This window comes from Ambystoma mexicanum, chromosome 8, assembly GCF_040938575.1.
Source record: "Ambystoma mexicanum isolate Mex_15411 chromosome 8, UKY_AmexF1_1, whole genome shotgun sequence".
NCBI classification, from domain to species: Eukaryota; Metazoa; Chordata; class Amphibia; order Caudata; family Ambystomatidae; genus Ambystoma; species Ambystoma mexicanum.
In genome coordinates this window covers 160,223,777-160,246,133 of record NC_090929.1, presented here as the reverse complement: position 1 = coordinate 160,246,133, position 22,357 = coordinate 160,223,777, and the positions used below count along the sequence as shown (strand labels likewise).

The window sequence follows — 22,357 nt, the reverse complement described above, 5'->3', positions numbered from 1 at the left end:
GGGTAACTCGTCACTCAATGCGGCTCATAATTCGAGCATGGTGGTTCAGGTGCCCAGGCCAGGTCCTTATGCATGAAAAGAAGTAATCACATGAATGACTCTATTCACTTAAGGTATGGTCACATTTAAAAAAAGAAGCCTACAGATAGCATTCTCTTAAGACCTCTTAAGACCTGGGCCAACTGATGCAGCCACTGAAAACCTGCACATCCATCATTCATTGGATAACCAATGATGCATTTATGGCATGAATGGAATTGCTAATACATGAATGAATCGCTTCAAGAACATATGCCTGTGCAACCACAATAAAAACAACATACAAGTAACATGTTAGTTAATAAAAGAGCCACTTAAAAAAAAGCAGGAATAAATATACATATACCAATACCACTTTGAGACATAGGGGTTCATTTTCAATTAACCCTGTGAATAGCACAGTATTGCGAATATCCCATTGCAATTCAGTGCGAATGGAAACTAGTGTGCACAAAAGGAAAGCGTGGACTCTCAATTGCTTGCGGATAGACCGCAGGACCAAGGCGTGCCATTATTGAGAGGGGAGACGGTGTAGTGTGTGGGAGGTTGAGCATGTGTTGTCATGTTTTGACATAGATGGGAACTTGGGTGGGTATTGGAGTCATGACTGCAGGTTTATTATGGCGGAGCACCTGGATGAATGGGGATTCAAGCAGCAGCTCCATGGTATGAAATGACATGTAATTTCAGAATTATTAATATCTATGATTGACGAAGTAGATCATTGACCAATAATGGCCCATGAGAAATACGGCGGCATAGACATCTTCAGTCTCATAACGGTTGTCTATACAAACAAAGAGAACAGACTTATGGGAAGGAAATGTGTGACAAAATGACTATTGCTCTGCAGGATAACAAGGATGAATAGTGAATCAAATGCCTACTCAACCCCACACTACTACGCCTAGACAGCAGTGATCCCAATCATCAAGTTAAAACAGGCACTGCCCAAGAGATAAAGCACCTTTGCCTCAAGGCAAATCACCAATTTCGTTAATCTCTCAAATGTGGCTTTTTCAATAGCACCTGCCCATGCACTAATCCCAATGGACGCACAGAACGCAACTCACAGAAATGCACTTCTGTTAGAAGATGACAGTCAAATGCTGGCTACCCAAACCTTGTACAGTGCTCCATTGCTCTGAAGCTAGGTCAACGCTTTAAACAATATAATGATCAATAGGTAACATGGGCAGAGGGCTGGCTCTACTCTTCAGGAGGGGTAGGAGCAAGTACAGAAGTAGAGCAAGCAACATTAGTACTGTGGTACCGAAACAAAAGAATACCTAACCAAGATTCTACAACAAATGGGTACACTAATCAAACTAGCAATACAAACAAACTAATGTACAGAATATAAGAATAAAAGGGGCACTCTGGGTTTGAAGAAAGGGGTGCACAGGCAATATTTTCAACAACAATGTCAAACTTAATCACAATGGTCCTCATTGCAAGTTTGCCGGTCCGGAATTAACAGTGCCGGTAGAACTACGAGTCCTGCGGGCGGGTGCCGTCCCGCCTGCCAGGTCTGACCTGGCGGGGGGAATGGCACCCGCCCGCAGAGACGGATGGAATCACCGGCACCATATCGACATGGTGCCTGTGTTTCTGCAGTCCCCATTCCCATGGAGTCTTATGGGACTCCACAGGAAAGGGGATTTACAAAATTGCCGGCGCCGGATTTACCGGACCACCAGGGCTGTAATGCCCCGGTAATTCCTGCAAGCCCAGCGCCGGTAATTCACTACGGGTCCGGTGGCAACCTGCCGGCTTTACTGGCACGGCTACCGCCGGACTCGTAATGAGCCCCAGAAGATTTAAATGTCTCTGGGTAGAGAGTGAGTTCTTACAAGTCACTATGGTGGTCCAGAGGGACAGAATCACTTAAAATACCTTTAAATGCTTGTCTTAGGGCCCACCAGGATCGAGTTAGGAGTTTAGGGTTTCAGTGGTTGGATTCATTGTAAAGACATTTTGAATCAGTGATTCCCATTGGGTCACGGTTGTTGGAGAGGCTTGTAACTGTCATGAGCCTAAGTATTCTTACTGCTTTCTTAGGGTTAGTTTTAATATATATATTTATAAATGTTTGCGTCAGCTGGAGATGGCCCAAAGATGCAGTGTTGTCCTGTTGCAGTGATTGGCTTGAATCGGGTGCAGAAACCAAGTAGGAATCGGTCGAGTCTGTGTCTCAAATCAGTTGTGTAGGCTCAAAGACATCCAATGGAATGATGCAGTTATTCAATGGTGATCGGCTCGAAAATGTGAAACGGCTCGACAGTGGACTGAAAAACTGAAACATTTCAAAGGCAGCTCTAAGTGCTTGCAGTGGCTTGAGCTGGCCCAAAATGGATTGAAGCTGGAAAACAAATTGCTGGGCTATTTCCTGATTTTTGGATGATGAAGGACACTGTCCATGGTCTCCAGGGATAAAGTAAGTCCTTTCTTCACCACTTCCCAGCTTGGAATATCTTAGAGAGGACATGCAGTGTTATGTTACCTCCATTGAGCAGGTCTTGGGTACCAGAGGTTTCAGCAACAATAAGACTTGTCCAGCCTGCAGGTAACATCAAATATTCCCTTTGGATGCTTCGGGAGAAGAGCTTTCCTTTTCCTTGAAGATCCTGGTCATCACCTCGATGGCAGAGAACTTTGGAGCAGACTGTAATCCCAGCCAGGATCCAGGTGAATTCCCACTTCTTCAAGTATCCAGAAATGTATCAACTAAGTGTCAAGTCTCTCAACTAATATAGACAAAAGGCAACAGTGGATTGATATGTTATGATATGATATGGCATTTATAACGGTACCTGTACACAAGTGTTTCTAAGCACAACATTGATTTACCTGTGATGAATGGCCTTCTGCCCTGCAGGAGTACAAGGATGAGTAGATACTAAAATGGCCACTCAGCCCTCACACTTCTCGAGAGCCAACACAATCATAAAGGTAAAACAGGCACAGTCAAGAAATATACCTCCTTCAACTTTTGTGGTAGCATGGGCCGAGAGAAGGCTATACTCTTAAGACGGGTGTGAATGTCGTTCAGTAGCAACCCAAACAGCAAAGTATAAAAGTCCAAAATAAAGGAATGTCCAATCAAGGTTGTATAAAAATATATACTTTAATTGGATACCCCGGTCGGGGTACTGAATCTGTTCTTGTTTCGGTGGTGGATGATCTGGCACGTTTGGCTGACCAGGTTGCGGTTAGGTGCTGATTTTATTAGACCTCACAGCAGCGTTTGGCACCGTGGACCACCCCATCCTGTTTGCCCGACAATCATCTGCAGGCCTTTCTGGCCAGTTGCTTACTTGAGTCTCTTCTTTTCTTTCTGGTCGCACCCAGTCTATCATTCTCTCCCCTTTCTCCAAACCAGTACCTCTGTCTTGCGGAGTCCCACAAGGCTCTGCTTTGTCACCTACCCTGTTCATTATTTACATCCAGCCACTTCTGTCCCCAGAGCTTCCTCTGCTATTTCTATGCCGATGACACAAAGATTATTTTACGCCTTGATCTGTCGCGCCAAGATATGGCTGTCTGGTTTAGAGATTGCTTGGAGGCCGTGGGTGGATGAATGACCAGGAACTGGATGAAACTGAATGGTGAGAAAGCAGAGGTACTGGTTGTTGGATCTACTTCCCCCTCCCTGTTCTGGACCCCAGATGTTTGGACTGCTAGTTTTAGACCCTGCCCGGTGCCGACTACAGTGGTGAAGCATCTGGGCGTTAAAATATGGCATCTTTGTCAATGTCCGATCAGGTGGAAGCTATCTGTCAAGCTGGCCACCTTAAATTAAGAACCCTTCCTAAAGTCTTGCCTTACATTCCATGTCAATTCCACGCCTATGTTGTATCTGCTCTATTTATGAGTGGTGTCGACTACTGTAATGCTCTCTACCTGGCTCAGCCTGCCTACTTGATTCGCCAACTCCAGCTATTGCATAATATGACTGTTAGAGCTGTGCTTTATCCTCCTTTTGGTTCTCATACGGCTCCCTTTCTACGTCAGCTCCATTGGCTTCCTGTCGAAACGCGTGCAGTGTTTAAATTTCAATGTATTGTCCACAGAGCTTTTTACAAACTGGGAGCTGAAAATCTCCAGGAATAATTCTCTACCTACGTTCCCTCCAGAGCACTTCGCTCTCAATCCTCGCTAACAATTCGGGTTCTTGGATAACATACTCCCGGCTACATGGCCGTGCGTTTTCTGTTGCTGCTGCAAAGGCTTGGAACTCCCTCCCTTTTTCTCTTTGCTCGATAGATATAATTTTTCCTTTTGCCACTCCTTGAAGACTCTTCTTTTTTTTTTTTGACAACTTTATTTAAAGATTTATCAAAAGAAATACATATCATTCCAAAACAACAAGAAAACGACAAATAAAACGAAAAAAGCATTATACAAGTTGATACAAATAGTACAGAATAAATAAGAAAAACCTATCAATTATCTCTACTAATCGCAACAAACCTAATTTGAAATGATAACCAGCAAAAAATCAGAGGAAAACAAGAGAGAAAAAAAAAACACAAACACACAACCACACAACACAAGACAAACACAATAAAAAGAACACAATAGTAAATGAACCACTCTGAAACAAAAACCATCGCCCATCAGCACTTAATTCACACATATAAAATTCTTCTTTATGTAAAGCATAATACTTAATCCTCTCAAATCTTGAGAGCAACTGCACCTGCGATAACCATTCATCAATACTTGGTTTCTTTCTCGTCTTCCAGAGGCGTAAAATTTGACGAGTCGCCACCAAAAACACCTTATTAGCCCAACACAGAGTCGCATAGCTAAAGTGACGAGTGCCCACTGGTGATTTCAAAAGAACTGATGATGGTGTCCTTGGAAAAGAGATGTTCCCGACCAAATCAACTCTATCCAAAACCTCACTCCAAAAACCTTTAACCCTCGAACAATTCCATAACATGTAAAGCAAAGTGCCTTCCTCCGTAGAACAACTCCAACACATACTATCCTCCCTTAAGCCAAATCTGTGCATTTTAACTGGAGTCCAAAACAGACGCCCCAAAATCCTCTGTTGAATATATCGTAAATTTAGATCAATTTTCATCCTAACTGGAACCTTCCATAGAACCTCCCAATCCTGCATAGAAATATCTCCACCCAGTTCAGCACACCACATAAGTCAAAGAGCATTCCATGAAGATCTAAATTTCTCTTCTAACGGGAACAACCTCAAATAACTAGACACTGCACGAGGCGCAACTACAAAAAAACTACACCTTTCTGGTCTTTGTAACAAAGGGTCAGTAAGCATTAATACTCTCTCAGAAATCAAATCTCTCAACAATCTATATCTCCCCATTTCCCTATTATGTAGCATAAACTTCCGCTTCAGAGACTCAAAAGATATCATACCGTCATCCTCCCATATGTCTCTAATAAGTAATATACCCTTGTTCATCCAACTCCTCCAGCATAGCATTTTATTATTGATCTGCAACCCCGGATTCTGCCAAATGGGGAGACTCTTATTTTTTAAATCAGATTTTACCCTCTCCTTGCCGGTTACTTTTGGTCTCTAGCTCCAAGATGCTCTTGGGCGAGCATTGCGCTTAATAAATTCTGATAACATAACATAACATGTACAGTACTAACTAACCTGTAAAAACGCACCACTGCAGAGGAAACACAGACATATACACAGATAGAATAGATGCAGCACTCTGGTGATGAGACAAGGGGAGACAGGTAATAAAAAGACCACAATATTCAAAAGGATATTTCTTTGAGTTGCAAAATGGGATTAAAATGACTTATCCAGTCTCTAGGGCCCAGTGATGGACCAGGGGGGCAGATGTCCATCAATAGAACCTTTGCAAATGTCTTGGTGGTTCAAATGCATTGAACCAGGATTCTCACAGTGTCAGCCGGGTTGAGGATGCAGCAGTCGCTATGGCCCAGAGGGAAGCTGGCATTGAGTCGGGGTCAAACAGAATGTGGCTGTGGTCTCAGATTGTCTACTTGCGCAATGTGGATTGGGCAGTCCCTAGGTTCAGTCTGTGGTTGCAGTTTGACAGCAATAAGCTGGTACCAGGATGCTCAGGCAAGAGGACTCTATGCAGAGGCTCTGAGGTTGTGGTTCAGGGAACACCAGGGTTGGTTCGATCGGCTTACAGAAGCGGTTGATGAAGTAGTTGGTGTTTCAAATGCCAGCTCAAGCAAGGCAGCTGGATTACTGTAACAGCCTCTATCTTAATCTGCCTGCCTCCACTCTCCGCCCTCTGCAACTTATCCAGAACAGAACTGCGAGACTTGTCCTTGGCCTCAAGCCCAGGGACCGTATCTCTCCAGGGCTGAAATCTCTTCACTGGCTCCCAGTGGCTGCGAGGATTAAGTTCAAAACCCTCTGCATTGTCCACAAGGCCTTCTGGGGCCTGGGGCCTAAATACCTTCAACTCTCTTTTCCTAAATATCTTCCTTCACGGGCCCTTCGCTCATCCGTCTCCAACTCCCTCATGGTCAGCCGCTTCTCGAAGCAACGAGCTGGGGGTAGATCTCTCTCCGCAGCAGGGGCCTCCCTCTGGAACAGCCTTCCTGCCTCCCTGAAACTTGAGGAGAACCATCTCCGGTTCCGGAAGCACCTCAAAACCTTCCTCTTCGCTTCTGCCTTCTCTCTCCCTCTCCCCTGCTAAACCTGCTTAACTCCCCACTAAATTCTGCACTAAACCTGCATCTTGGCCCTCTCAGCGACCTCGGTCCAAGGCCCAGCCACTCTCAACTTGCACTTCCTCCCTGGCGCCCCCTGCACTGTGGGACTGTCACTGTATCCCTACAGCCCCCTTCCTAGCACTTGCTCTGCACTTACCTCGCACTTGCCACCAGCTGGCCCTTTTATTTATTATTTATTATTATTACGCTACTTACCGTGTACTGCACTTTCCCCCCCACCTCCTCCCCCTGCACTTTCTCCTTTTTCCCCTTACCTCTGCACTTGCCCGATCTGAATGACACCTGGCCTAGTAGGATCGTTTGTCTGTCTTCCCCTTGTTTCCCTCCCTCCCTGCCTCGTCGCGCCTTGAAACACTTGTGTATAGGCGCGTTACAAATACCATATCATATCATATCATATCATACTTTGTGGTTCGAGCCGAGGCAACATCGTGCTTTTGCTGGTGCAGCACAGTGGGTGGCGGTTCAGAGAACAATGACACCAAAGGGTAGCATTGAAGGGTCCCGCTAGATTGCTCAGCATTGAGAACACTTGAGTCACAGCTGAGAGGGGTCATCGTCAACAACAGGGGCCATGGATTTTCTAGATTCCAGCTGCTGAGAGTCCCACTCCAGGGTCTCAAGGGCCAATGCCCGTCAGTTTCTCGGGTTCCGAAACATGGGAGGGTATTGGAACACACCTTCAGGGGACCTGCTCCATGGTGAGGTCCTAGGCAAAAGAGTGGCTGGCAGAGAGGCAGCCTTATGTCCAGCAGCAGTGTTCACCCCCAATGGTCCCTGGGGATTGTAAGGGGGCAAAGCTTGCCTCTGCCTTTGGAACACCTGCCTTCACCTCACAAATGAATGACTTTAGAAAGGACTGCTCTCTCATCAGGGTCCAATGAAATCTTCGTAAGTGATGATCCAAAGATGCTTCAAGATGATTCACAGAAGTGGTTGGAGACCCCTTCATTTATAGGCAAAATTTTCCAGTGATTGGACGAAAGTGAGCCTGTTTTCGGGGTCCAATCCCTGCTCTTGAAATGAGTGGACCTTGCTCTTCTGATATCACACCTAAAGTGCTTTGCTCCAGAGGAAGCAGAGGGGACAGAAAAGTGAAAGAGAGGCAGAGAGATTTAAAATGGTGGAAATCTCCTTCCCTTGAACAGAGTTCCCTTGACTGTTCTAACTCTGATCCTTAGCTTGGTGTGAGGACTAGCTCTCTGTGAATGGGTGTGCCTCTTGCTTTCTGTTCCTAGGACAGCATCCTGTGGAGTGGTTATCCTGTGGGGAAAGGTGTTACCTGCTCTTACAAAGGAACAACGAGAAGTAATCCCCCAAGGCTGCAGTCCTGTCAGTGGACAGGGGTGAGCCTTGTCTGGGAGGAATACACATAATCCTTCCACAGCTGAACTCGGCTCACAGGGCTGACACATGTGCAAAATCATTTTAATATGGCTGGGATAGCTCTGAAAGATGCCATCATGACCTAACTCAGGTATGGCTTATATTTACGGTTTAGTGTGCAATCAGGACAGGATCCCCAGAGTAAAGCAGTTTTTGGAACAGGGGGGCATATTTTAAATTCAGACCCTGCGCTGCAGAGACTTGAATGTCACTGCAGCTGTCAAGAGGGCACCTGTGACCTCTGAACCGGCTCTGTGCCACTGGTAGAGCAGGTGCTGCTAATCAGGAGTACTGATGCAGCAGGGTACAAGTACACACTATGCTTTTGGAGTGAATCTTATGAAAGGGCAAATCAGATTAGCAGATTTCCCTTTCAGTGATGGAATTACCCACATCATTTTATAACTTAATAAAAATCAAAAAAGCCTTGGCTTTCACGCCCTTGCCAGATAGTAATTCATCACATTCCCTTCTACCTTTCTGTAACTATTGGTTCCTGTATTAACAATCTTTTCCCTAGTGATATCGTACCCAGAGTACTTTGTTTGTGGGAAATAGATAGGGGGCAGGACGTTTGAAGCCCACGCAGAATCCAAGTTGGCAGGATCCCTCTGTGGAATGTAGCTCTCTCCTTGGCTGCTCTGATTTCACCCCTTCCTCTGTCTGCCTAGATAAAAATGACTCCAGCAACTAGCCCCCTGATAAGAACTGCATGATATAGTGCCAAGGATTGCCTTTGAAGCACTGGTTCCCAGCTAACCCTCCGGGGATATTTCCTTTTCCCTAAAGAAGATTACAAGCCTTCTCAGGTGGATCAAAAGGAAGGTTTTTCTGGGCTGAAGCCAAAAGTTGTTTGGGGTGAACTCAGCCCAGACGGGCAAATCCACCGACTCTGACAGTTGAATGACCTCAGTACACAGACTGTCAATAAAGTGACCTCAAATGCTTTTGACCTTTATAATTGTATAGGCCCAGGAGTCACAATGTCAAACCAGAAATGGCTTCTATTGTGATATTAATCTGCCACCAGGCAAGTTCCTAATTCCACAGACAGAAAGAACACAAAAACAAAACCCACAGGTTTGCTAGTATCATTTTCAGCCAAGGAGTCCCAAAATATGTTAGGTCAGAAAAATGTACATATGTAATTGTCATTTGTATAGTGCCTTTTGCATTTTGTTTGGTCTCAAAGCAATGTTGGTGGATGCCCACGGGAGATCGAACCATGGGATTCATCATAGGAGTTTAGAGTGAGTGTGTGCATTTTAGCCAATACAAAGGTAGGTAGGGGTGGCCAAGCCCCTGCTAGCTACCCATGTCAAGCTGGCATGTGGATGAGTGGTATGAGGTAATCTGGAGAGAATGCAAGAGCAGGCAGACTCGTTATGTGTACAGCTAGACCACTTTTTTGTTGTGGGGGATAGCTGCATTATTTAGCCGGTCAAGTGGCACAGCGAGTAGAGCGCTTGCTTTGACATCCGTGCAGAGCTTGCTAACGCAGGTTTGAATCCGGTAATAATAAGCAGCGCTCAGATACCTGAGGGTTCGTAGCGCTATATAAATGCTAAATTATTATTATTATTTTGGCACAGGTGTTGTGCAATGTGTCTTAGAGTAGTGTCTGATAGCAGATGTGTGCGGGTGGGTGGCCCTGCCTTCAGCTATCTTCCACAAGCATGAAGAGTGTCAAGTACGTGGGTGTCTTGGCTGGTTTTTCGTTTTTGTAGGTGCAGCTGAATTTAGAACTGGGTGAATTCAGAGCATGGCTACATTCTAAACAGTGGCTATATTAAAAATGTGGCTAAAGTAAACTTGGTGGCTATACTCAAAAATGCAGCTAAGTTACCCAGTGGCTATACCAAGGAATGCTGCTAAATGTAACCCAGTGGCTATACTCAAATACAGCCAAATGTAATACAGTGGCTAAACTCAAATGGGCAGCTAGATATATCACAGTGGCTAAACTAAAAAATGCACCTAAATATAAAACAATGGCTGTACTTAAACATGCATGTACTCTAAAATGCAGCTAATTGTGACAATAGATGTACTAAAAATGCAGCTAAATAGGACAGTGGATGCACTCTAAAATGCAGCTAAATATGACACTGGATGTACTAAAAAAATGCAGTTAAATATTACACTGTGGATGTACTCAAAGTGCAGCTAAATATAGCAGTGGCTAAACTCAAAGAAGCAGTTAAATATGACACAGTGGAGCACTCAAAAAAGCAGCTAAATATGGCAGTGGGATTGACAACCGCAAACAACTCTTCTTGAACAAGCCTAAATATGGCACCTTCCCTTGTCTTCACTGCTGTCATTGCAGCAATGTACAAAATGGTAAACAACTCAGACACCCACTCACAGGCTAAAAGATTAACCTTCGACAGTACGCCACCTGTGATACCAAGTTTGTGATGTATGGCCTAATCTGCCCTTGTGGCAAATATTATGTGGGCCAGACCACCAGGAAAATGAAAGAAAGAATGTCTGAGCACAAATCCAATATCAGGACCAAGAATCCCAAGTCACCACTGTCCATACATTTTGAATTTAACAAACATATCATAGCTCAACTAAAATGTGTAATCCTAGAAATTATCACCAAACCTCCACACTGAGGTAATATACTCGAGTTAATCACACGCAGAGAAATGTTCTGGATTCGCAAACTTGATTCACTAGAACCGTCAGGAATGAATGAAGAATTCTCCTTAACATCATTCCTATGATCTTACCCACACTGGTTGATTAGAACATTCATTACATGAATATTCTGGTCCAATACCTGCAGATATAGATATCCCACCTGTAAATCTTTTCCAGACATCTACAATGAGATCCTAGACAGAAATTAAGACTAGCCCAAATCATCACTAGTGGAGAAATGAATTACCATCATTGCAATTTCAACATACCTTTCCTACAATTTTCTACCAATAGTAAAAGCTTGAACTGATGATGATTAACTTGTAGTGTATACTTTTGAAGTGCAAATAGAGTAAGAACTTAATATCACCATCTTTTTTTAACACATTGATGAACTTGTCCTGTACACATCTGATGTATAAATTAGATCATATTACTAATGGTGGAGAAATGGATTGCCATTGTTGTGATTGCAACATACTTTCCTATAAATATTAACAAGCAGTAAAATCTGGAACCTGCTATGATTAACTTGTCCAGTATATCCTGATGTATAAATGGAGACAGAACGTAATATCACCTTGCTTTTGAAAAAATGATTAATCTGTCCTGTATACCTTTGATGAATAAAAAGAGAAAGAATGTAATATCACCTTTCACTCAAAAAACTTTGATGACATTGTATATAACTAATGCAATTGGTTGTAAAAGCAGTGAGATCAATCGATTGCTAATGAATAGATAGCACAATGCACAGTATACTCTGCCACACTGGATAGATAGAACCATTAGACGAACATCATTTAGTGAATGCTCTAAATTAACCATGCAGAACATGGCCTCTTATACCAATTATTAGATTGACGCTTGTCATGAACCTCATGACTACTAATACCTTGAACTAATCTCTGGTATCAGTGCAATGACACCAGGGATGCACCCTTGTAAACAGAGATTTATGCCGTGACATTTCGAAACTTGCCGCTCCCCTAACTATCTTAATACCATCGGTCATATCTCTTGAGATGCTGAAACTTACTAACATTTACTCATTAGATTATCTAAGAACTACAAGTTCCAGTGTACCCGAATGGCATGGCTGTGACAACATTACGTTCACACTAACACATATTCTTACTAGGCAATCACTAAGTGCCAGGTTTGATTTACGAGGCAATCGTGAATCTTTACAAGGTAATCACTAAGTGCCAGGTTTGACTACTTATGCCCTCTATTTCGACACAATTTTTTTATCGACACGAACGCACTAGGTAACTATTCCACACTTCCTGTTTGTATATTCCCAAACAGGATTTACATCTTGAAAATAACGCTGAACCAGCAGCAGCTTATACCACAGTATTCAGACTATGTATTGTACTTACTGGTGCTCTACTCTACAAGCCCCACGTAAGTATGAGTCTAACTATGACTAATATGAATGCACGATACATCGATATTTGGATGTGACCATTTATTTAATTAAATCAGGCTTTACGCACAGCTAAACGGCCCCCACAGTAAAGACCAGCATATGGTAGGTGAGTTTGCCAACTGTAGTACTCTACCAGTATTTACGTATTCTCCACTTTCAATTTAATTCACCCGATTACCAGAACCTCAATATATCTTACAGATCACTTGAATTCGGACACGTGAGGCCACAGACAGCGTTCACTAAGTTCTCTAGTAAGGTAGGCTTTACCATTCCTAAAAAGACACATTGAGTATTGCAGCCTTAGTATTATGTCATCCTTACTAGAATGCTTCTCACAGGTTGCCTTTTTAATACCACACAGCTGTCTTATTGATGGACTGCCCATACAGAATACTATCCATTATATGAGATTCAACTAGGTGAAGTATTACAATGATATTATATTGATTATAGATAGATATTCAAGAAGTTTAATAGATGTGCATGGGATGGGAGTGTCCTTGAGTTTTGGACACTAATTGTTGCTATTTTTCAGTGTGACTTTTTACGCCATAGTCACATTGTTCTCCCGTGCACCCTTAATTGACACTATCTATTTTGACTACCGTCCAACTTTGTGTGACAAAAAAAACAATCGTTTTGAATCAAGGTGTGCTTGCCATATCCCAGTTCAGTCTGATTCTTCTATATCCAACATATTTTGCATAATTTAGATGATCACTTAACGGAGCAGCGTCATAGTGTATATAATTCGATCTTGTAGGGCTCTGAGGCCTTGCGGCTATTTCCTCCAAAACACACATTGGGCCTCATTACACGGACGGCGGTAAGGGTTAACGGTCACCGTTAATGGTACCGGTGACCGTTAACCCTTACAGCCTTACTACGAGGTCCCTTTGCGGGTTGGAGACGTTAACTCCTGCTTTTTGCAGGCGTTAAAAACCAACCCGCAAAGGGACCAGGGAGCTAATTACGGTACCGCAATTTGCGGTGCCATAATTAGCACCTTCCCCATTCCCATTATGCCCTATGGGGCAAAAATGGGAATGGGGAAGGGCAATGGGGGAAGGGGGAATTACCGCCCCACCCACCTTGGAATAGGGCAGTAATTCCCCTTTCCTCCAAGGCGATGCCGGTATTTTACCGGCATGGACCAAGGTGCTAATAGCACCTTGGTCCACCGCCGTCCGTGTAATGAGGCCCATTGTCACTTGCGAAGAATACACAACAACAGGCTTTTCGACCATTCCGTAGTTGAGACCCCGAACATGAATATTTGTTGCCAGAAAGTAATCTTTATCCTTTATGCCTTTGTCCGTAATTAAAATTGAGGGCTGACGTGCTAGTGTTTTGAGAAAGTGGTAGGGGCGGGGTGGGCATAGCAATGTCTATCGAAGCACAGAAATAGCCTTGCTTGATATAAAACAATCCCTTTTAAAAAGCACAGAGGAAGGTACACTGGCTTACTAATTCTGCTGGACTTGGCTGCAGCTTTTCAGACCTTGGACCAAACCATCCTACTAAATCACTTGAGAGAGGTGGCTGCGGTATCAGACAAGACATGTCTTTGGTTTGAAGCCGTTCTTAGGACTAGAACCTCCAGCGTAAAGATGAAGGAGTTTTGACCTGTGGTGCGCCTGAGGGATCATGCATTGCTTCTTTGAAGTTCAACTTACATGTGAAACCCGTGCATGATCTACTAGAAGAAGATGGGGTAGCGTTTTAAAATTAAGCAGATGACACACAGATTATACTTCAATTAAAAGGGCACATTGAGGTCAACCTGAGCTGTATACAGCGCACCTTCTGAAACATGTCAAGATGGAGCTCATCTAACTGGCATGGTCTATAACAAACAAAACCGGAGCTTCTGATGGTTCATTCAGCATCAATGCAATGTCAAGACATTCCAAACCCTCAAGAACTTAGCTCTTTGGTTCCAGTCTTTCTTGCTCAGTGAACAGTTGGAAGCTGTTCTTTATCGGTCTCTGCAGGGCTCCATGCCTTGAAGGTGCCGCTCCTTGGAGCCTCGGAACACTGTTGCTCTCTGTCCTCATGTGTTCCAGGAGTTCTGGACTGCAAGTCACCTGGTCACTACAGGGGGGTTAGTCTGCTCATCTTGGTCCATCCTGCCTTATTCACACTACCTCGCAGCCTCCCATCCTTATCATCCTCTGAGGCCCTGGATAAGATTTGCTCTGGGACAGTTGAGTCAGGAGCCACTTTGCAGTTAAGACCTTTACTTAAGTTCAAGGAACAGGTTCAGGATAACAGGTACAGCTAAGTTACATAGGGGGAGAACATCCACCAGCCCTGTTTCTCCCGGCCAGGCTCTCTTCAACTGACATACACAGACTCTCCAGGGGCACTCCCACTGCAGCATTCCACAGGCATATATTGCTCTGGGCATTCTATCAAGCACGCATTCATGCAGGACCAAGGGCAGGGAAGCACAAGACATAAAAGCCCTCTGTGTCTCCTGCTGCATCCATCAAATTAGTGACCATGACATCTCATGGTGAGGCGGGGCTGGCTATGCAGGACGCAGGCATTGAAGAAACAACACAGTAGGACATTTGACCCATCAGTATCGCCAAATGATGCTCTGACAAACATCATCAGTGCTTTCTTTTATAAACAGAGGAAGGGGCTTAATCTGTTGCAATTAAGCAAGTGATTTTCAGCCGTGCTTGATGATGGGGATTCAGCATTTTTTTCCACCTTAAAGGAAAAAGTCAAAATAAATAAGAACTTCCATATTTTCTCATTTTTCATTTCTTTTTCTATGAGAACAGTTTCTTTAGTGGATAATTTAAGCCTCTCAAAAGGACCTTTTTATGAAAATGAATAGCTGATCGGACAGCACCGCTAATCAGTGCTTTCCTGTTCTTAAGATAAACCTTTCTGGGAATTTGAATGCAATGCCAGCTCAATGAGTACACGACTTATCCTCACTCAAGAATCAGAACCGCAGAGCCAAAGATCCTCACATTAAACATTGGATTACTGGCTGGAATCACCTGGGCGTTTATGCAAAGGGTGTGGATGGGTGACATTTTTGTAGCACACACTGCAAACTGATATTCCTTTCAACCAATCTTTTTGTGTGAATTTATTGATTCTGAAAGTTCTCTGTCTTTCAAAGCAGTGCCAGGTGCTCACACTGCCTGCCAGTGAGACTGAAACGTGCAATGGCGGGTGAGCTGGGAGCTTGTACTCAACGCTCACCTGACGATGACATCATTGGCATTGCCAAGATGGGGACATTGCGACGTTTTTTGTGTAACATGAACATATAAACAGTTGATTCGCTCAGGAAGGATGTGAGCCGTATCAACAAGAACATTAGTTAAGTTGATCTTTTAAAGTAGTTTTCGAAACAAAATATTACTAAAGAGATACTATAAAATGGTGAATGGTGGGTTGAAGGGAAAAGAAAACAAATATATATCCATCCTGGTGTCTGCCATCTCTATTGACAGACATGTGGTGATGTATGTGGATCTTTCACAGCCCAGGATTTCAATTCTTCGATGTCTATGGGCCTCATTACGACCCTGGCGCTAATGGGTTAACGGCGCCGTAAAAGGCTGCGTGCCGTTAACCCATTAGCGACTGATTACGAGGTCCCTTTGCAGGACCCAACCTTAACAGCTGGTCTACACCAGCCGTTAAAGTAGGGACCCGCAAAGGGACCTTGGTGCTAAGTACGGTACCGCAATTTGCGGTACCATACTTAGCGCCTTCCCCATTCCCATTGAGCCCTATGGGGCAGAAATGGGGAAGGGCCATGGAAGAAGGGGGAATTACCGCCCCGCCAACCTTGTAATGGGGTGGTAATTCCCCCTTTCTCCATGGCGGAGTCGGTAAGTTACCGGCATGGACCATGGTGCTATTAGCACCATGGTTTTCCGCCTGGGTCGTAATGAGGCCCATGTGTGTGAAAGCTGCTACCGCACGACTTTGCTAAATATAGAATTGGCCAGGATATAGGTGGGGTAAGGTTGACAATGCGGGACCCTCAAGTAAGCCTGGTCCAATAGGCTGGTTGACATCAAGACTTCTTTATCTGATTCTTCCAAGAGTTCTTGCTCCACGCATTCTGCTGACATCAGCAATCTTTGAATTATTAAAGATGGGGCCCTCAGTAGGGCATTATCAATAATTTGGATCCCCCATAGTCAATCATAGTTTCTCGTATGAAGCAGTGGAAGACAATCGCAAGGCAAATCAAATCAGTCTTACAACATTCCACAATGTGTTAACCCATGAATGAACTCATCGGCCCATGCTGGATTTGACTTTTATGGACTTCATTAATTCACGGTGCGTCACCCTTTCTCAACTCTCATGCTGGACTTCCTTTGCATCTTGTACTCATGGTGGCCCTGAATCATGCTTTTCCCATCTTCATCTTGTATCCTGGCTTGCAACATTATGTGTTACTACTGACTTCTGAAATTCTATTTGCTCTTCCCTCTTGCTTCCCCACTCTTTTTGACAGCTTACTCTCTGTTCTCTCCTCCTCTCCCTTTCTCCCTTTCTCCCTTTTCCTATCTCCTCCCCTTACTTTCTTCTTTGTACTTACTCTATCAGAATTGTCCCTGGACCTAGTATGATAGCAACCTTGTCTGTCTCCTCCCCCCTCCCCTTACTTGTATCCCCCCACCACCTCCAACACTATCTGAAATGTCATCAGGCCTAGTACGATAGACGCTTGTTTTGTTCCTCCCATCCCTTTCTGCACCCCTCTCCCTCACCTTTTGTTTTCTCCGGATGAACCAGAAATGTCGTCAGGCCTGGTATGGTAGTCGGCTGTCTGTTTCCATTTCCTTCCCACTCTCCCCCTCCCTTCCTTATGTATGTCTTAGCTCTTGCACTATCTGAAATGTCCTCATGGCCTGTAAGAATGTCACTCTTACTCTTCATGGCCTGTAAGAATGTCATTGTATTTTCCCTTGTTCCCTCCCTTGCCTTGAAGCGCTTTGAAACACATTGTTTATAGGCACTACATAAATGAACTATCATATCAAACTATCAAATCACGCTAAGGAAGAGGCAGCCATAACCATAAATGTGACTGGTGTGCACATCCGCATTGTGGTTCTCAATGGTTTCCGTCACATGCGCCTATTAACCATGTCCATACATTGTCCACTCTCAATGTTTCCCGTTTTTACCAACATTGCTATGGTCCATCGAAATTCTGGAGAGAAAATCTGATACAATGGCCCTCATTACGAGGTTGCCGGTAAGCCGTTGGTAGCACCGGCAGCCTACTGGCAACCTCCGTTTACCGTTTCCACCGATATCGGGCGGTGGAGGAACAGTAAATTCCCATTCACATGGAGTCCCATAGGACTTATACTCCAATGGGAACACTGAAGCACCAGCATCGTTGTTAACGGTGCCGGTGCTTCAGTGATTTATCTGCTGGTGGGGGCTTGAACTACCGGCAGATCAGGCCTCCCGGTTGTTCACAGCCTCTGCCGGCAGACTCGGAGTGAGCCGGTCCAGAAAAGGTGACAGTAACGCTGTTACCGGCACCTTAATTCCAGACGGGCTTACTCGTAATAAGGCCCAATGGCCTTGCATAGGTTCTGAGTTGGGCTCGCCGCATTTTTCTAGGCTGATTGGCTCCTTCAGTAATTTAAACATCTCCTGTTCTTGCTATGCCACCTTCTCTGGGCATTTTGTGCATTGTTGCTGTTTTGCCCTGCAGTGGCACATGTGCCGCTGTTATGGGCATTTGTGCTGCCCGGTTTAATTCCTCCATCATTTATGTTCCAGGGTTTCCTTGTGTTCTTCTTTACTTTACATCATAGTGAAGACTAACATATGTATAAGAATTGTAGGGCACCCATATATTTCCACCGTCGTGGTAACTGCAAACAAAGTGGTATTGCATAAAATAGCTGGCTTTTATGATAGCTGTGCCTCCACGTTGGGGGCGCAGCGATGGTAGCGGATGATAGAAGGGCTTGGCCTGTCTCTGGGCTCACCAGACCCCCACACTTTACCAGAGTCCATACTGGGGATGGCACCCTCATGATGTTTTTTTTACCACTGCAGTCCAGAAGCAAAGCGAGTCGATGCACCTGCCACACTGCTGCCCAAGGATAACTGGGCAGCAGTGGCCTCTGTGCTCTACTGGCAGTGCACTATCACGAGTTAGTGGAGTCCAATTAACCTGCATTTAAGATTTGGAGGATGACATGTATAGATTGTGGATACATGTGCCCTAAATACCTGCAATAATACGAATGTACATTGGCATAGGTCCTATGTCTGGCATACAGGCATCTTGGGAGTTCCCGGAACCCACGACAATTCCCAGGAGAGGAAGAACGCGTTGTTCTCAGTGCTCTGGAGGCAGGTTTCAGCTTTGTTCGTAGCAATGCCTGTTTTAGGAAATCATTGTAGCTCATGGGTGCATAGCACCAAGAGGACTCTGGCACCTGTGCAGGCGCATGCATTAGACATATGTACTGCGATTCTCGGGCAATTTCTCTCCGTTCCTTGATGGAACTTACCTCCGATGTTGAAAACATGTGACACTGCGTCCTATAGATGCCAATGGGAATTTCAGCACTGGACGAGCAGAGCTTCTGGAACAGGCGGCCATAAGTCCGAATCCAGAGGTCATCTTCTGTGATTTTCATCTGAACAGAAGCACAAGAAAACAAATGGGGCTGTGAGAAAGTACAGTCTTAGATTGAGTTAAAGGTTAAAACTATCCTGCATGGCCCAAGTATGTTTCCCACTGAGAATCATGGCAAATAAATCACTGTAAGCATGAAGCATGGGTCATTAATCATTGTACTTGTAAACATAATGTAACAGCAAAGGGTACATAACTGCTTCCTAGGTCTGAAGAGAGTAACCAGCTTGACACCAGCTCTGAAACGACGACTCTGACTCCCTGCTAAACCAGTGTCTAGAATTCAAAACCCTGAGCCTCATTACAAGGTTGGAGGTAGCCATGTCGTTTATAACTCGGGTCCGGCTCTGGGTCCTGCGAAAGGGGAATTACTGGGCCATTCCCCCCTTGCGCGGGACCCGGAGCCGGTGCGTCCCCATTCCCAAATGACCCCCATAGGGCTCAATGGGAATGGGGAGGATGGTAGCAGTGGTACCGTACTGACCAGGCGTGCAGAGCAGCACCCGCGAGCAGAACTCGTAATGTGGTGGCATTACCGCCACAATGGTAATGATTCTCCCTGTGTCTAGCCCAGAAATCCCTACATGATTGTGAACCTAAATACCTTCCAAATTATTGACCCCCTCTCACCTGAACATATTCCTGGCCCTGCTTTTCAAACAGACTAATCCTCTACACAATGAGATACAATGGTTTTGGGGTTTGGGGTCAATCATTCCACAAGACTCGTGAATGGTGAACTTCCTTCATCTGAAGACTCTCCCGTACAACTACGAGGACAACTTCAAAAAAGTCTGCAGAGAAGAGAAGTCATCTACATAGACCAGTGTTGTGCCTTAGTGCGTGTGCGTGTGGAGTTCTCTTGGTACTCGGGGAATTGGAATGGTAGGGTGGAGAGCGGGCAGAAGAGGCTGGTTTGAAGGAGAGCGGTGGGGAACGTAGAGGAGAAAGACGTTGCGGCCGCTGGCTTAAGTTATAAAGCTACTAACTACATACCATGGCTGGAGAGGGGTACAACAATCTGAATCGGGTATGTCTCCAGGTATCCCTTTGCCGGCTTGGTAATGCTTCCCACTTCCACCCTTCACCTGTAGGTTCCCTAAAGGATTCTCCCAGAAACATGAGGGCCACACAGCATTTTAATAAAGATGAAAATCTATTTACCAATTGCTTTGGCAGCCTTAGACACAAGTTTATCTGTATGCATACTTTTTTATTAATATTCACACCAAATTAGTTTATACAGACACATTGGGCCTCATTACAAGTGTGCTGGTCTGGTAACAACGGTGCCAGGAAGCCTACCAGCACTGTTGTTACCGGATCAGCACAGTACGACTCTGAGGACGGTGCCGTCCCACCCGCCAGTTTCGGTCCGAGCGATCGGAACAGCAACCGCCCGCCGAGTTTCACAGAAGCACCGGCACTGTTGTTAACGGTGCCGATGCTCCCTTGTCCCCATTCACATGGAGTCCTCTGAGACTCCATCGGAATGAGGATTAACAGAAATACCGGCGACTGACTTCCCGGCTGCCGGGGATGTAATACTCCGGTGTTACCGGGAAGTCAGGCGTCAGTAATATTTTTCGGATCTGGCTGCAACCCGCCGGTATCACCGGCAGGGTTACTGCCAGACCCGAAATGAGGGCCATTATTGCATTAGAACTACACCACTACCGTATCCTTATTTGCTGCCCAGAGCCATGTTGGGACTTTTGGAAATTGGAATTTGAAGGTTCCATAGATCTATATTAGGATAATTAAAAGGAATATCACAGACCGAACAATGTCACCCATTGCGTGTGCTTTTAAACCTTTTAGTAAAATAGCGATAAGAAGTGGCTCTAAGACAATAAATTGCCAGCTGATAGTCACACCAATTTGCATCTGAATGAATTAGAAACACAGGACGTGGGGTCTCTAATTTTCTCATTGCTGTTTTCAAAACAGTCCGCTTTTTTCCTCTGCGTAATTGTACCCTTTCAGAGCCAGCAAAGTGCTGAGTACTTCAGCCAACACTGTAATTGTTTCCCGCCTGCAGACACTGAATGGACAGACCCCACGCCCCCAGCCCCCGCCTCTACGTTCTTCTTAGTTTCCCCGGGTCTTTCACTTTGCATCTGAAGCGCCACAATACTCACGGCACAGAGGTACCCAGAACCTGGCGTGGTGTCCAGCCCCAGCAGCAGTCTGGTTATGGTGATCATGTAGTCCTTCACGAAAGACTGCAAGCAATGGGAGAGCATCCGATTTACACACAAGAACACACTTGGGTTTGGGGTCAGGGGAACTGAGGTCAGCAGAGAGGTTCATCAGGGGTCAATGCTGTTCCAGAAAGAGGGTCCAAATAGGGTCACCTACTCGGGAATCACAATCAAGAAAAATCCACTTGACTCAAAATCTGCCCATCCACTTCACATGTTGTTATTGTTAACCCTCATTGTACATGATTTGCCCAGCCTCATAACAGCTACAGGGACCACTACCAATAGCTACTTGTAACTCTCTCAAGTGCTCCAACTCCCTTTAAAGTGTAGGCGGACAACAGACGACATACCAAAGGTGAGAATGCAGGCGCTTCACCCATCACAATATCCCCACAGAGTCTAGAAATGGCAACTGGATGGATATGGGCCTGCACTCAGTATTGAGTCCTTGGTAATTTAGTATATACTGAACATATGGCTAACTTCATCAAGAATGAATTTGGATACAGAAGAAATGATAAAGCATCTAGTAAAGGGAATTAGTCTAAACAATCTTCCCAGTGTGTGTTTGATAGTGTTTTTAATCAAGCTACCATCAGTAGTCTTAACTTGGAATTTGTTTCAATTTAACCTATAGCTTTCATTCTTTCCACAAAGATTTCTGTGGATCTGTGCCTTTTCTGGGAGGCAAGAAATGGGGTGAATAGATAGGTACAGTGGGTGGACTATCATTGATTAGTCTGCCACAAGATACTCCCAAGTGCTGGTTCGATAGGTTTATCATTGACAATAGATCCTTTATCTCAGATGTTAGAATGGTTTCCCAGTGGATGCCAACCAGTTCACATGGGTGAACGGTCTTGCACTCTGGCAGCAGTCTCTGATATGATATGGTATGATATGATGTGGCATTTATATCGCGCCTGTACACAAGTGTTTCTAGGCGCGACAAGGAGGGAGAAACAAAGGGAGGACATAATAACAATGTTACTAGGCCTTGTGTCATTCAGATTGTGCAAGTGCAGGGAAGAGGGAAGGGGAGAAGTGCCAGGGGCGAGGGGGAGGCGGAGGGGAGAAGTGCCAGTGTGGAGGGGAAAGGAGGAAGTGCAGTTAACTCACAAGTGCTGCCACACGGGTGGCTCATAAGTGCAGACAGAAGGGACTGTAGGGTTGCAGATACACACCGGAGGCAGTGCAAGGGCAACTGGACATGCAGGAGCCTGGGCTCGAGTTCAGAGGGTGACCAGGTGACCAGTGCGC

The 22,357-nt window shown here is 44.9% G+C and overlaps 1 protein-coding gene across 10 annotated transcripts in view; it reads right to left on the bottom strand.

Annotated features, from left to right (window-relative positions):
• KCNT1 (potassium sodium-activated channel subfamily T member 1) overlaps window positions 1–22,357 on the bottom strand; it is a 2,308,650-nt gene that overhangs the window by 48,321 nt on the left and 2,237,972 nt on the right. For all 10 annotated transcript variants that reach the window (XM_069609538.1, XM_069609540.1, XM_069609539.1 and 7 more), the window contains 2 exons: window positions 21,032–21,115; window positions 18,763–18,891 (listed from right to left, as the gene is read on the bottom strand). In XM_069609538.1, coding sequence (XP_069465639.1) covers window positions 18,763–18,891; window positions 21,032–21,115 — 213 coding nt within the window. The remainder of the gene's footprint in view (window positions 1–18,762; window positions 18,892–21,031; window positions 21,116–22,357) is intronic.